This window comes from Cervus elaphus, chromosome 23 (genome assembly GCF_910594005.1).
Source record: "Cervus elaphus chromosome 23, mCerEla1.1, whole genome shotgun sequence".
NCBI lineage: Eukaryota > Metazoa > Chordata > Mammalia > Artiodactyla > Cervidae > Cervus > Cervus elaphus.
In genome coordinates, this window is record NC_057837.1 from 74,432,140 (window position 1) to 74,447,405 (window position 15,266).

A 15,266-nucleotide genomic window follows, 5' to 3' on the forward strand; every position below is an offset into this window, starting at 1 on the left:
GGGCTGACCACGCCGGCTCACCCCATCTCCCGCCCGCGGTGGCCTCCTGCCCTTTGCCACGTGCTCCCTGCACGCTGTGCTCCCTCCGCCTCACCCGCCATCTGGAGGCCCCGGCGCTTTGGTCTTCTCTCATCAAATGAAACTCCCGCCTGGTTACCCACACGTACCACCGTCTGTCCCTTTCGCTTTCTCTTCCTCCGTCCAGCTCGTCTCGAGAGCTGTGCTGGCCAGCATGCGAGCCCCTGTCATATGTGGCCACGTGCCTCTCAGTCAGTTAGAATTAACTCAAGTTACGAGGCCTCACTTGAAGCTGAGGCACTGGCCTCATTTTCAGCTCAGGAGGCACCTGCGGCTGGTGGCTACCATCCAGCGACAGAGCTGGTGTGGAACATGTCCATTCGCAGAAAGTTCTGCTGTGTCTAAAGTACTCTAGCGCTCCCTCACTCTAGATCAGTCCTTCTCCAGAGCTTGCACACTCTCTTCAGATCTGTGCAGCCCAATCTGGTAGCCACTGGCCAACCGTGTCTGCTGAACACTGGAAATGTGGCTGGTCCAGACCGAGATATGCTGAGAATGTAAACTGCACACTGGATATCAGGGTGTTGGTGTAAAAAAAAATGTAAAATATCTTCTTAATCATTTTTCTATTGATTACATGCAATATCATACGGTTTCAGACATACTGGGTTAAATGTAGTCTGTTATCAAAATTAATTTTCCCTATGTACTCTGCTATTAAAAAAAAATTAATTTTCCTCCCTTTTTTGATGCTGCTACTAGAACACTGATGATGAAACCTGTGGCTCGCATTGTATTCCCACTGGCCAGCACTGCCCTAGGCTCCCTCTCCCCACCTGCGACTCCAGAGCTCTTCCTTTCTTTTCCTTTCCCTGGACTGCAAGGCCCATCACAGCATCCACAAGCCACAGGTGGGTACTGGAATTAAACTGAAACTGTCCAGAACGACAAGTACAGTTCTCCAGGCGCACCGGGCGCATCTCCAGCGCCCCACAGCCGCCCGTGGCATGGGCTCTGCGCTGCCCCTGCCTGGCCCGCGGTGCGCACGCTCCGCCCTCATCTCCCACGACAGCCTCTTCGGCCGCCTCTGCCGTGGGTCTGGGTGTCCATCTGTCTCTCCAGCTTCCTTTTCACGGTCCGCCCCCACCAGTCCCTCTCCTCCGCCTTGGCCGCTTCGGGCCCCTCCGCTTCCGCCCGAGTCTCTTCCTTTCTCCGGGTCCCGCTGCCACCCTGGTTTCTCCCTACCTGTCTGCCCCCGTTCCTCCCTCCTCGCCTCGCTCCATGTCATAAAGCCACTCCGAAGAGAGCCTGGTTTTCATTCACTATAATCCCCCTTCCTCACACTGAGAGACGTCGTAGCGGGGGGAGGGTGATGACTCCAGCCCTCGGAGGCTTAAGGAGGGACAGCTCCAGTCTGATGGAGTCTCATTCGACTGTCAAGCACGAGGCCTCCGCTCTCTGACTCGACTCCACTAAATCCAGACGGAAGTGAGCGCGCATTAACCTTTCCTGAGCGGACCGTTTGGGTCCCGAGTCCTGATGCCGAACTGTCTTCTCTAGTGGACGGAAGCCTTGCTTGTTCGCCAGGTTTGTCCAGGAACAAGCTGAAATTCTAAATCCACTGAGGTAAAGGACGAGCCCCGGAATTCATTCAAATTCTCTCGGGAGGGCACCCACTCCCACACACGCAGAGGACGGCTCCTGACAGCTGCCCGGCACGTGGACGGGCCCCGGAGCCGCAGGCGGGGGCAGCGGCGTCTGCGCCTGTCCATCCTGCCGCGCTGGCAGGGGGGCTCTGAGCGGGGAGGCAGCCCCAAGGCGGGGGCTGGTTCTGCGGGGTGGCGTCGGGCTCTGCCTGTTCACAGCAGCTGACCCACTTCTCAGGCGCCCACGGGGACGTCTTGAATCGTCCCCCCTCCATGCGTCTCGTTCACGGTGAAGGAACTGCCCCTGTGAGCAGAGCGCTCACCGAGCGCTAAGTCCTGAGTGTGTACATTAGCTCATCGGTCCCCACATCCGGGTGAGCAAATCGAAGCCCACAGAAGGTAAGCAGATTGCTCAAGATCAAGGACCGGTTAATGGCGGGGGGGGGGGGGGGGGGGGGGGGGGGGGGGGGGGCGGGTGCGGGCGGAGTGGCAGATGACTCCAAAGTTCATGTTCAGAATTCTGAAGGTTTCACACTTGACTCTCTGATTTCTCATTTTGTTTCCTTCACTGCAGTCTCCCAGTTTTGCCTTGTTTTTGACAACTGATACAATGGCCTCCTTTTAACCAAGCTCCTTGGCTCTCTGCCTCTGCCCTCACTGCCTGCCTCAGCTCTCTCCCCACCACCGCCCCTCAGAAAACACAGACCTTGTAGTGTGATCTTTCTAAAAGACAGCCGGGTTATTTCAAGATCTTGATTAAAGACCCTCAATTGCTTTTTGAAAAAGAAAACCAAGGTCCTCTTTGCTACCTCACCAGCTGGTCATGGGCTTCCCTGGTGGCTCAGATGGTAAATAATCCGCCTGCAATGCGGAAGACCTGGGTTTGATCCCTGGGTCAGGAATATCCGCTGGAGGAGGGCATGGCAACCCACTCCAGTGTTCTTGCCTGGAGAATCCCGTGGACAGAGGAGCCTGGAAAGCTATAGCCTGTGGGGTTGCAGAGAGTTGGACACGACTGAGCGACTAAGCACAGCACTCAGCCGATCACAAATCCTTGCTCCACCCTTTACAGGACCACTCACTGCTCCTGGCCGTCCCCCTTCCCCACGCAGGAATTCCTCTTCTGATTGGACTGCTCGCATATTCCCAGCCTCACCTAGAGCCTCCTACATCCCTCCTTCACGGAGGGACTGCCGGGTCCTCCCCTGGAACCCACAGGCCGGGCATCCCTCCCACGGCCCCACACAACTCGGGGTTATGACTGGTGTCAGTTGAATGAACTGCTCTTTCTGTGTCTGTTTTAACACAGTCCTTCTGGATACACTTTTTTTGGAGTTGTGGGACAAAACAGTTGGCAACAAACAGCCAGCCAGTGTTAGCTGGCTAAGGACCTCTCTGGAGGCTCTGCAGTTCCCGGTGGGCCAGCCTCCTCAAGACAACCCTGCTTACAGGATCACAAAACACAGCTTTCCAACTGAGGAAGGGTTAAGTACCTACCAGTAAGTTTCCTGAGTGCCCACCTTGCTCCATAGTCATTTCACTAGTAATAGTACAACTATAAGAATCGTAGGGGCTTCCCTAGTGGCTTGGTAGTAAAGAATCCACCTGCCAATGCAGGAGACACAGGTTCGGTCCCTGATCTGGGAGGATCCCACGTGCTGCGGAACAGCTATCGGGCCTGTGCTCTAGACCCAGGGAGCCACAACCACCGAGCTCACGTGCTGCAGCTACGGAAGCCCACACACCCTAGAGCCGGTGTCCACGCCTAGGGAAGCCACTGCAAGGACGCACCTGCGCACTGCAGCTAGAGAGAAGGCCCCGCTCGCCACAAGCCTCCGCCGCAAAGACCAAGCACAGCCAAAAATAAATAAATAACTTTTTAAAAAACAATAATCGTTGCAGTTAACCATAACAAAACAGTAACAGTAACAAAACACAGCTTGTCTGGGAACTTACATTGAGGATTATGGACCGAAGGTGCTTCTGTGCAAATGCGTTGGCCATGTCCTGTTGAGAAGAAGAGGCAAACATGAGCCGGTGGCAGGCTTGCAGTTGTGACAACAATCCAAAGGAAGGGATGTCACAGCTCTTAGGCTATTTCCCTTGATTTTTTTCTTCTTTTCAAATGAAAAGTGGGCACATGGGGTAAAAATTCACAGACCTTCAACTATGTATTTTATACTCTGAAAAATTCCTACACATTTTCTTTTCAGAGTACAAATGAAGGTAAACAGGGCTTCCCTTCTCAATGGCACAATCAACTGAGTCATCTTCAGAGAGGGACAAAGACTGCTTTAGGACGAGACGTTACAAGGACGCTGGGCGACGGACAATGAGCACAGGGCACAGAGCGGCGTGATGGTTCCCAGGCCACATGCATGGTCCCCGGCTGGAACCACTGCCAAGACTGCAAGGGGCTCTGGTGAAATGCTGACTCCAAACCAGGGAAAGGCCTTGGCCCCAGCATCCCCCCCAGCCCCCAGCACCATGCCAGCAGGAGCTCAGGAGGGATGCTCTGAAACAGTAAGTGGTCCATGACTCACTTCTGGCTGGTTTTAGAGAACAATCTGTTGTGTGCTTTGGGGTAATTTTTCACAACAGGGTCACCTTTTTTATTATGTTGGGTTCAGATTTTGACAGTAACTATTTAGCACACTCAGGAAATACAGTGTCTTAAGTGAATCTTCCAGGGAATGAAGCCTTAAGGGTCCTCTCAGAACCATTATTTTGACCATTCTTGTGCTAATCTTCTCAAAATATATACACTTCTTTATTTCTGAAGAGACTATAACGATTCTAATTTAATCACTACCAAGGATTTGGTTCCATCAGTAAAACCCACATCAGTTATTATTCTGTGTTGTGACACTGTTAAGGGGCTTCTGAAATGTGAAGCTATTTTCCCCTAAACAAAATGCGTCTAGATTACTATGCTTTTAATTTTTTGGACAGCTTTTCATAATTCTTCTGTCTCCTCCTTCCAGTGTCAGCCATCACTTCTTATAATGTTAATTCGTATGACTGCACTTTCTAAGCTGCCTTCATTTAATTCCACAGATAATCATCTTTCTTAGCTGGAAGGCCTCTCTCGCTTCTAGATTTCTGGCCACACTCTGGACGGCTGACGCTGCCAGGAACATTAAGTTTTACTTTGTGTCCCCCGAGCACACACTGGCTGGCAGAGGAAGAAGGTGGACTAGAAACTTCTTCAGTAGCTATGGGAGCCTGGTTATGGAGCTTAAACCTTGCTGTTGACAACTCACAGAGTGGGTAACTGCCAGTGGTCTGCTAGTGGAGCATAAAGGCCTTCAACCAAAGACTTCTCTGCGGTGCTGGCAGGGGAAGGTGGGAGAAAGCACTCACTCTTTCATATCCTTGTAGAGCTGACCTCTCTGAGCTCCCTCTAACCAAGAAACGACCATCTAAACTCCCTCTGTGAACTGTCTAAAGCTTCTCCAATTCCTATAGTCTAGTAAGCATCCAGAAGGGCACACATCTCCCTTTACTACTGCTGCAGCAAGCAGGAAGGCGATGCAGCCGGCATCATTTAGATGAAAGTCACAAGATATTTCTGAATCTGATCTTCTCCAGCTGAACCACAGGCCCACGTGGAGGGGTTACAAAGCACAGACTGGGCCACGTTCCCCGGGGCAGGCAGCCCCTAATCCTTGTGGTGACTCTGATCCTCGGTGCTTCCCTCGGTGTCCTGACAAACGAGATTTACAGCACACAACCTTTTCCTGTGTCTTGGAGCTCCCTGAACAGCCTGCTCAGATCAGGAGATTTTCGCCTGGCTTTGACCTCCCCACCTGGAAGAGAGCAGGCCCCTTTCCACACGGCAGTGCTACTTACAGTGACAGGCAGGTCTAGAGGATTAAGGTGCTTGTCCTGCCGGCAGAAAGCAAAAAGCACAGAGAGAAGCAGATGGAAGAATGAGCTTTCGGCTTACATTCACAACAGGACTAGGGAGGAAGAGATGAACAGAGCAAGCCATCCAAGAAAGACAAGGACAGACAGAACCACAGATGCTCCAGGTCCTCCCACCAGAACCTTCCAAGAACTCGGTACATGATCCCACGGGAATTATAACTTACTGAGCCCAGGGTGTTGATCGAGAATTACACAGCCTTTCTTATGTACCTCTCTTGGGCTTTGACCAGAGAAATCTAGAACGGTAGTGTTGCAAGGGCACTTACAGATCCTTTAACCTGGCCCTTGCATTTTACAGAAAGAGAAGTGGAGACCCAGAGGGGTCAGAGCACTTGCCTTGCAGTGGTGAGAAAAACTCGGCCTTGGGCTCTGGCCTCTGAGGCCAGTGTTGGCTCCACTGCTCTGCTCATCCCTAGTTTCCTCCCTGGGAGAGCAGGGCTCTGCCGTTTTCTCATGACATCCTTATGAATGAATGGGGCAGATGCTGCCCATGTTATAGGTGAGGAAACTGGGGCTCAGAGAAGTAGAGCAATTTGCATCATGTCACATAGCTAACTAATAGGGAAAAGTTTAGAACCTGGATGAGAGGATCTTTATACATGAAACTTCGAGCCACGTGTCTCCGCTGTTGCTTCCTTCAGCAAGGATGGCATCTGTTTCTGTCTCCTAGGACCCGGCAGGGCTGCCTGGACAGTCTCCTCTCCCTGCTTCTTAATCCTCTAACCCAGGGGTAGCCACACCAAGGCCAAATGAGATGTCAAGGTCTTATGCAAAAACAGTCACCACACCCACCTGTCTGAGGCTGCCTTTGGCTATAGCGGGAAGGCTGAAGAGCTGCCAGGTAGACCATAAGGCCCACCAAAGAAAACAATACTTATTCGGCCTTGAGGGGGAAAAGTCTGCAGGTCCCTGCCCTGACCTAGGACCCGGCTGGTCTCCCCCACTAGGCCTTCCCAGGGTCTTCCTTATTAGCAAAGCCACTGTGATAGGCTCTTGCTACAGAGGGACAGGACGAAGGACTCTCCCAAGAGTCCTTGACTGGCTGGGTGAGGTCTTCTCTAGGAAAAGCCCAGATGAAAAGCTTGAAAAGGCTGCCACAGACCTGTCGCTTGTCCTCAGGGGCCTTCAGAAAAAGTGCATTAATCAGTGCAATGGCGTAGGTCTGAATCTCCTGGTTGGAGCTGTGTCAACGGAGAGAGAAGGCAGAGGGAGATTAGAAGATTGACCAGCAAGAGATGGTTTACAGTAATCACTGGCAGACTGTCATACAATAATCAGAGGCCAAGGATCAAAAGCCTTAAAACAGGGCTGAGCCCCTGACCCAGCAATTCAACTAGGAGGAATTTATCCAAAGACAGCCATCAAAGAACTGTGTGCAAGTTACTGGCAAAGTGTTTTATCAAAGTACTACTAAAAAGAAGAACAGGAAATAACCAAATGTCCACAGGAGCAACTCTGTCCATGTATATTAAAATCCTAAGCAGTCACTGTTTTAGCACAAAGGTTCTTCATTTGGGGTTAGGGATGGGCTTAGTGTATCTATACACCCTAGAAATGGGATAGCCATTATTCCATTTATCCGGTTGACTATGTGACAGTTCTTCCATGGAGGTGAGAGTTCATAACCATTACTGGATTTTCAAAGGCATCTGGAATGCAAAAAAAATTAAGAACTACCCTTTTAGAAGGTTCTTTGACATGGGAAACGTTCAAGAGCTATTACTCTGTTTAAAAAAAAAAAAAGTCAAGGCACACAAAGTATGTATAGTAAGATTCCAACTCTTTCACAAGTATGCATAGAAGGAAAAAAAAAAAAAAAGACCAGTGAGACAGTCAATTTAATGTTAGAGACGTCCCCGCCAGTCCAGTGGTTAAGACTCTGCACCGCCCATGCAGGGGGCTAGGGTCTGATCCCTGGTCAGGGAACTAAGCTCTCACATGCCTCAGGGGTGGGTGGCAAAAAAAAAAAAAAAAAACAATGTTAACAGTGGTTATGTCCAGAGGTGGGATAATGGGCAAATGATTTCCTTACTGTGTTTCTCTGTTTTTTCGAAGTCTTCTTCAACTGTGAACATATTTTATTTTAAACAAACGGTAGCTACCACTTTTCTCTGGAATCTCACACTCCCAGCAATTGATGAGAACTCTCCACCTGCTGTGTCACAACTGCCTTCTGGGGCTCTTTCCAGAGGGGCTGCGGGGCTCCCAGGTCGGGCGGGGGCATCTTGGAAGTCTGATTGAGGGCACTAGGGGTCCCTCAGTCCAGCAGCAGTGGACATGACTTCTGGGGACAGCAATGGGTTGAAAATATTCGCAGACTGACCCCTAAGAAACGCCTAGCTCCTCTCGCCTCCCTAAGGACGTGACTGGGTCATTCCAATTCAGAAACAAAGAAACAGAGGTAACTCTGAGGTCAGGAAATCAGAACTCTCCATCTGGGGTTGATCATGTCCCCTCACTTCAATCAACCTTTGTGGCTTTGGGGGCATGAAAACAGGCTGAAGAATCCCCCAGAGAAGCGACAAGGAGGAAGGAGTCAGAGCTGCAGATTTCCTGGTGCTTTTCTTCACTTGGGCTCGTGGGAAGGTTTGGGCTGAGAGCACAGCTGAGTGAAGAAAAGGCTGCTAAAAACAACCGAGTCTGGGAATTCTGGCTTCCCTGGGAACCGGCAGGATATTCAGTCAACCACCCACATGCTGGAAGGGGGCAGGAGGTAGGAAGGTGTCAGCAGTATCACCATCCTTGCTTTTGGAAAGTCCAGGCCCCTTAAATTGCGTGGAACGGCTGAAAGGGAAGAAAAAAGAATGGGGAAGGGAAAACAGGCTCCAAAGGGTTCATCTGTCTTTAGCTTCTGTTTACTATCTATTAAATATCTTAGGATGGGATAAACTTCTTAAAAAAACAAAGACCAACAACAAAAAAACCCTCTCCTGAATGAAGACGTATCCCGTGTGGGTCCCTGCACTAGATCTTTTCTCTCCTTTGATCCTCACAAGCCTGAGAGGTGGGAAGGATTAACCCCAGGGTAGAGGCGTGGGAACTGAAGCCAGAAGAGAGGAGGCAGCTTGTGAGGGCTGAGACCTCGTCTGCAGCAGTCTGAATTAGAACTCATGCTCTGCAAGATACTTCCTGCTACCCTCAACCGCATGCTGCTAGTTCAGCAAGGGTTCATTCAACAAACACTAACAGAGCTTCTACTTAAAATAAGGGATACAAAACTGGTCCCAGTTCCCAACTCAATGTTTAAAATGGGAGACAAATAATAAAAAAGACGGTATTTCATATGACTGTCATAGGTACAAACAGGGACTATTGGGCTCATAGAGGAGAAAGCGTCTAATTCTGTCTGGCACCATGGTGATACACGGATGGATTGGGAACAGTTTCATGCTATCCTAAGAGGTGAAGAGAGTCACAGAGGGTTTCAGGCGGGAGCGGGACACGACCAGGTCTGATTATGGGAGGGGTTCCGGCAGTGAGTGGTAGGGAAGAGGTGACGAGTCACAAGCAGACCGGCATCTGGGAATACAGCTGTAGCAGGAGCAGGGCGGAGGGCAGGGGAGGCCGGGCCGGGCGGGGTCGCACTTACACCTGCAGGTGCGAGATGAGCTGCCCCACGGTGATCTCCTCCGCAACCTTCTGGTACAGGCTCTGGCTGTTCAAGACCATGCTCTCCAGGATGGCTAGGGACCTCTGCAGGATGGACACGTCCACCATGGGCTGGCTCACGTACCCCGCGATCTAGAGCCAGAGAGGGCGAGGCGGTCAGGAAGCCCGTGAGGGCTGAAGGCTTAGGTTTTGGGTGCCCGCCCCCCGCCCAGGACTCTCCCCGGCTTAGGTGTGCTGCCCGCTTTCTGGACAGTTGCCCCCAGGCGACAGTGGTGTCTGCTGTGTTGGCCAGGGTGCCAGGGAGTCCCTGGGCATGGATAATGCATAACTCAATTTCAAATGACAGTATCCACTCAACTGTGTTTCCTTAAACCAAAGGGCTTAATCCCTTGTTTTTAAAAACAAGGGTTTGGGCCTGGAAGGGCTGAGGGTGAGGAGCAGAGGCTCTTCCTGTTGCTGGGACCTTGTATGCTTGCCACGTGCGGTTCCCCTGACGTACACTTGTCCCTGTACACGCAGGCTCAGGGACACGGAAAGGACCTGAGTCTCGTAATCTAGTCTCTGTTCAGTCCCCATGAGAATATCCTTGACACACGGTCATTGCCCTTGTGCCTAAGTGTCTCCAGCATCAGGAAGTTCTCAATGTCCCAAGCCAATGACAGGTGCAATCTAGATCAGCTGAGATAGCACTTATTGGTTTTCAGTTCAGTTTTTGGAGGTGACACTGCCTCTTCTTCTAGAAGAAGGACAAAACTAGAAGTCTCTCCTCTCCACACTGAGTTCATCTGACAAATAGGCTCGCCTGCAGATTCGTAAACAGAAGGCACACTAGTAAATGTAAGAGAATATAAGGCAAATGAAATGAACATTTTTTTTTTTTAAATCCCAAGAGGAGGGAGGGCTCAGGAAGCAGTCAAGAGACTTAGGGATGGGGCTGGCGGGCTGGCTGGCGCTACCGCAGGTCTCATGGACGATCCAGTCCCACTTTGGCCACACTGGGTTCTGGGAGCCCAGTCCCACCTTCTCAGCGCGGGCCCTGTGAGTATAACAAAGTCTCGGTACATCTTCCAGGAGCCACAGGAAGGCCAGAGCCTGAGGATGAAAAACCTGGCCTTGGGGCTAGAAGGCCGAGCCTCCCCGGAGCAGCTGTGTTGCCTGCATCTCCCCTTGAGCCTAGAGAACACCTGGTGACGAACGGAGGAGAGACGGAAGTTTGGAAGCCTCACCTGCTTAATAAAGGTGATTGAAACCATGTCCCAGGAGACAATGCCATGGTCCATGAGCTCTAAGAAGGCAGTCAGGGTGAATGCCAGCATCTCACTGTAGCTGAGACATGTGCAAAACACACACAAAACGATACGAAGATTCAGCACCAGGGAACACAGGAGAGAAGGGAGCTACAGCAGGCACGGGTTTGAGCGGAAGCACCATGCGAGAAATCCGCGGACGCCACAGGGGCCCGGCGCCTGGCTGACGCCTATGCCAGGCGGGAGTGGATTCCTCCCCAGATCTCTAGTATCACAGAGGGGAAGGCGGCTGGGCGACCAGGCTTCCTCATCTCAGGGAAACAGTCCCTCAGCCATCTCCCGTCCACCAAACCCCCCTCAAACCACAACACCTGGTGGGGGTGCCCAAGGGAGCTTGCATCCCAGGTCCACCTTTAGGCCAGGAGGCAGCAGAACGCAGGAGAAAGAGGGTGAACTTTGGCCCATGGTTTCAGCTCCTGTCCAACCACCTACTAGCTGTGCAAATCTTATCTTTTCAGACTTCTATTTCTCTCTCTGCAAAATGGAGTTCCTCTCGCAGTGTTAACCTCACGGGGTTGCGGTGAGGACAGGATGATGAGGCATGAGAAACCTGACCAGAGTGCTGACGGACAGGAAGGATTGAAATGGTTTCTCCCCCTTCTCTGCTCTGTACACACCGTATCCGTTACACACCCGTGCGTGCGTGTGCGGGCTCAGTCCCCTCAGTCGTGTCCGACTCTGCAACACCACGGACTGTGGCGCGCCGGTGCTCTATGATTTACAGACCGTGTTTCCACTTACAAAGCACGTTCTGACCCATCTCACCCACGATCCTCCTCAGGACAGGGCAGCCAGCTGGGTATCACCTCCATTTAAAGAGGAGGGAACCACGGCCAGTCTAACCCTGCACTCCTGCGAGACTGGGAACCCCCGGGTCAGTGCCGACAGCAGCCAGAGGCTTCAGCATTTCCGTGCAGCCGGTGAATCCACGGCTTAAAACAAATACCCAAGATGAGTAGCTCAGTTTGGCTAAGAAACTTCAGCAGCTGATCCATTAGCTGAGAGAAGATTTCTGACTCCCTCTCTGCTGGCTTAGGTTCCATGGGCTTAGAAGACAAACTAAACATGTTTATTCACTGCTGATATCAACAGGGCACTTTCCCGCCACGTCCCCCTTGGCACTCGAGTAGCACAAAGACATTTCCGGTGCATCACAAAGTTCTGGATGCCCCGTCTAACCCCACCCACTGTGAAAACGGGTGACAGGGAGACAGTGAAGGGGTGAGGGAGAGCTATTAGAGCGGAGGGCCACACATGTCTGTGTATCAGGAGCTTATGTATGGGGGGCAGGGGAGGTGACTGGAGAGGGAGGGAGGTGGGATGTGGTTAAGAATAGACAGACAGTATCTATTCTAGTTGATAACGGACAGCCCGCTCACTAACCTCCATCACGTCGCATCTACTTTCCAGAAATGATTGCAACTGCGAGCTGACCTCTCTCTTTCCAACATCCTCAGCTCTGAGTTTTACTTCTCACTTAGCACAGAGCTGCTTTGCCCCGTCTCTGAATTTGTGAGAGCCCAACTAGACTAGGAGAGTTAGGGCCACAACAAGTTATACCCCTCTGTGTGAACCTCAAGTGCTTGGCACGCTGCTCTGTATGCAGATGGAGCTCAGTAACTGCATCTGACTCAATGGGAAAGAGACTGGGATGCCCTGAGGAGTGTCGTAGATCTCTGAGAGCCCCCTATCGAGACCTTGGAAACACTCACTGGGATAAGAGCTTGGTTCCGCTTTCCACGAGCCGCGTCAGCACAACGATGCCATCCATGTTGATGAACTCGGTGGCGAAGGTCACGTCGGCAGAGAGCTTGGCCAGCTCCTTCATGGCGTCCAGCCGGGTCTCCATGCTGGAGGACTGGGTCCTCTCCATCAGCTGGCGTGCGGCCCGGGACTACGGGACCAAGGAGAAGATACAGGACATCTGCTCCCCGTGGTGGGTCGCTGCTCTGGGAATAGCTCACAGGGGCCCCTGTGGACTCTCAAGCCCGAGGCAGAAAGCGCTTTCACACTGCTTAATATTTGCTAAATAAATGTTTACTGGATCCATCAGGGAATCACCAGTAGGTCAAGACAGATCTGTAGCCAAGTGTATCCTTTCTATATCACTCTGGTCTATGTATTATAAAGAGTCCCACAGAGGGAATATAAGAGATCTGAGGGATGACAATCCACTACCTACGGCAAGTCACAAAGAGACAGACTAATGCTGTTGTTAAGTTGCTAAGTCGTGTCCAACTCTGCGACCCCATGAACTGCAGCACGCCAGGCTTCCTTGTCCTCTACTATCTCTTGGAATTTACTCAAATTCATGTCCGTTGAGCCAGTGATGCTATCAAACCATCTCACCCTCTGCCATCCCCTTCTCCTTTTGCCTTCAGTCTTTCCCAGCATCAGGGTTTTTTCCAATGAATCAACAGATAATGGTTCAATCAATATTGGAGAGTTTTCCTTTTTTAAAACTGACTTCCAGTTGATTTAGAATGTTGTGTTAGTTTCTAGTGTACACTGAAGTGTTACATGTTTTCTACACATACGTTCTTTTTCGTATTCTTTTCCATCATGGTTTATTATAGGATACTGAATCTAGTTCCCCGTGCTATGCAGTAGGACCTTGTTAACCTATTTTATATATGGTAGTTTGTGCCTGCTAATCCCAACTGCTGATTTACCCCCCCCCCCCACCCCCTTTCCCCATACCCGTAAGAGTTCTCTATTAACTAAAGCCATCAGACAGTGGAAGAGGTTGTCTCTTGAAGTACTGGGCTTGGTCACTGGAAGCAATCAAGGAAAATCTGGATGACATCTGTCAAAAGTGCTATGGGAGGGATTCCTGCATTGGGTGGAGAATTCAATCTGATGACCTCTAAGGTCTCTTTGTCAATCTGAAACTGGTAAGCCCGATACATATATTTATTTTTACTTTCTCTCAAAAGTCCATACTATTGTTCCTCAAAGTGCTAGCCCTGGAGGAACTTTAAGAATACCAAGCAGCAGCTGATTTCGAGAGAGCTTTTAGAAAAGGATGGCAGGAGCCAGAGCCACCCCCGAGCAGGTGACCCTTCCCCTCTTGGAGCTCCTGCCCGCTTCCTGCAAACGAGGCTGCGACCCCTCCTCTCGTGTCCACGGGTCCTTCCTGTTGCTGAACTTCTTAACCTTACAGCCAGAGCCTCACATCTTACTGCTTCATCACTCTATTTTTTGTGGGTTAATTTCATGGTCTTGGTTGGAATGGAAGAGTCTGGAGAGCAAACCCACTCCTGGGGTCTTCATTTTTCTTTACAGTGCTAAAGCAAGTGACGGGAGCCCCCGTTCTCCGCTGTCAAGGAGTCAGGCTGCCCGTGTCTGGCCCTTCCAACCGCACATGCCTCGAGGACATGGAAATCCTCCGCTACCACCTCCGTGGAGAACATGAGGGCCGAAGAAAGGGCCACAGGACAGAATGATTCCAAGAGCATTGGCCCGCATCACACTTAGAACCTTCCAACTCCAAATGTTCACTTTCCTCCTGAGACGGCGTTTCTTGGCGGCCACCTCCCGCAGCACCCTGCCCCAGGGAAAGTCACCTGCTCTGCACAGGGGCCCGGAAAACACTTGGGCACTTCTGTGAAGGACACAGCTCCCAGGCTGTCACATTAAACTGGCAGAGCATCTGGGGGCAGAGATGGGGTCCTTAGGACAAGGACAGCTGAGGAGAGAGGGAAGCGGGAGGTGGAGGTGCCACGAACACTGGCCCCGAGGCTCCCGGACCTGGGTCTGAGAGGCGGCTCTGACCTGTCCTGAGTGTCCACAACCGGCGACTTGTTGAACCCAAGTCTCAGTTTCCTGGTCTGAAAAATGGGGCTATCGAGAGTACTCATCTCATGATACCATATGTGAAAGGATTCAGCTAAACCCAGGCACTCAGCAAAAAGCAGCTGCTGGTATGGTGTGGACGGAGCAGTTTCTCATGTTACCAGGGAACAGCGGCTGGCAACGCCCTCCATTACGTGTCCGTAACAGGACACACGAGAAGCTGCAACAGAAGCTGCAGATGTGCCGAGGCCACCCCCGTGTCACCAGTCCCGCTCCGGCCGAGCAGTCAGGGCGAGCCCCTCGCTGGGCGATGGGCCCCTCCTGTCCCGTGGGCATCAAGGTCCCGCCTGCCCCATCACTTGCCCCCTCTTTTCCGCACTGGCAACCTCCATCTCTTTCATCTGAAACATTCTCAAGGACACAGAAAAACCGCCAGAGAAGGGAACAACCCTGACGGGTCAGAGGAGGCGGGGAGCTAGGCAAAGGAGATGAGAGTTGGAGGGAGACCTTTTGCTGGCTCTCTGTCAAACCTTTTAGATTTTAAAATACACAAATGTTTCACCTCTTTTTAAGAAAGTGTATCTTTTCAACTCTGTATCCCGGAGCTGGTACCTTCTGTATCTACTTCCTCTTAAACCCAGCTTCCTGATAACGCGGTGAATTCAAGGTCCTCACCTTGGAAAGTCGACACACTGCCACCTGGCTTCCAGTGGCCGCGAACCGGTCTCCCAGATCATCAGACGGCTCTTCTGTCCTCAGTTTCCTTTCTCTCAGCTCACCGCGGACCACGCTGCCCTCCATCCTGACGCTGCCCCTGCCCTCGGCTCCTAAGCCACTTCAAGCTCCTGCTTCCTTCCCACCTTCTGGATGCCTCCTCAGCTACCTGGCAGCGCTGCCCTGGCAGGAATCAGGGGGCCAGCATGGGCTGTCTCTCTCCTTCCAGCTTCTTCGCCAAGCTCAC

At 51.6% G+C, this 15,266-nt stretch overlaps 1 protein-coding gene across 2 annotated transcripts in view; it reads right to left on the bottom strand.

The window, feature by feature from the left end:
• Window positions 1–15,266, bottom strand: part of ELMO2 (engulfment and cell motility 2) — a 38,736-nt gene that overhangs the window by 9,913 nt on the left and 13,557 nt on the right. For both annotated transcript variants that reach the window (XM_043883551.1, XM_043883553.1), the window contains exons 6-10: window positions 12,223–12,404; window positions 10,430–10,529; window positions 9,184–9,335; window positions 6,697–6,775; window positions 3,621–3,671 (exon numbers count right to left, since the gene is read on the bottom strand). In XM_043883551.1, coding sequence (XP_043739486.1) covers window positions 3,621–3,671; window positions 6,697–6,775; window positions 9,184–9,335; window positions 10,430–10,529; window positions 12,223–12,404 — 564 coding nt within the window. The remainder of the gene's footprint in view (window positions 1–3,620; window positions 3,672–6,696; window positions 6,776–9,183; window positions 9,336–10,429; window positions 10,530–12,222; window positions 12,405–15,266) is intronic.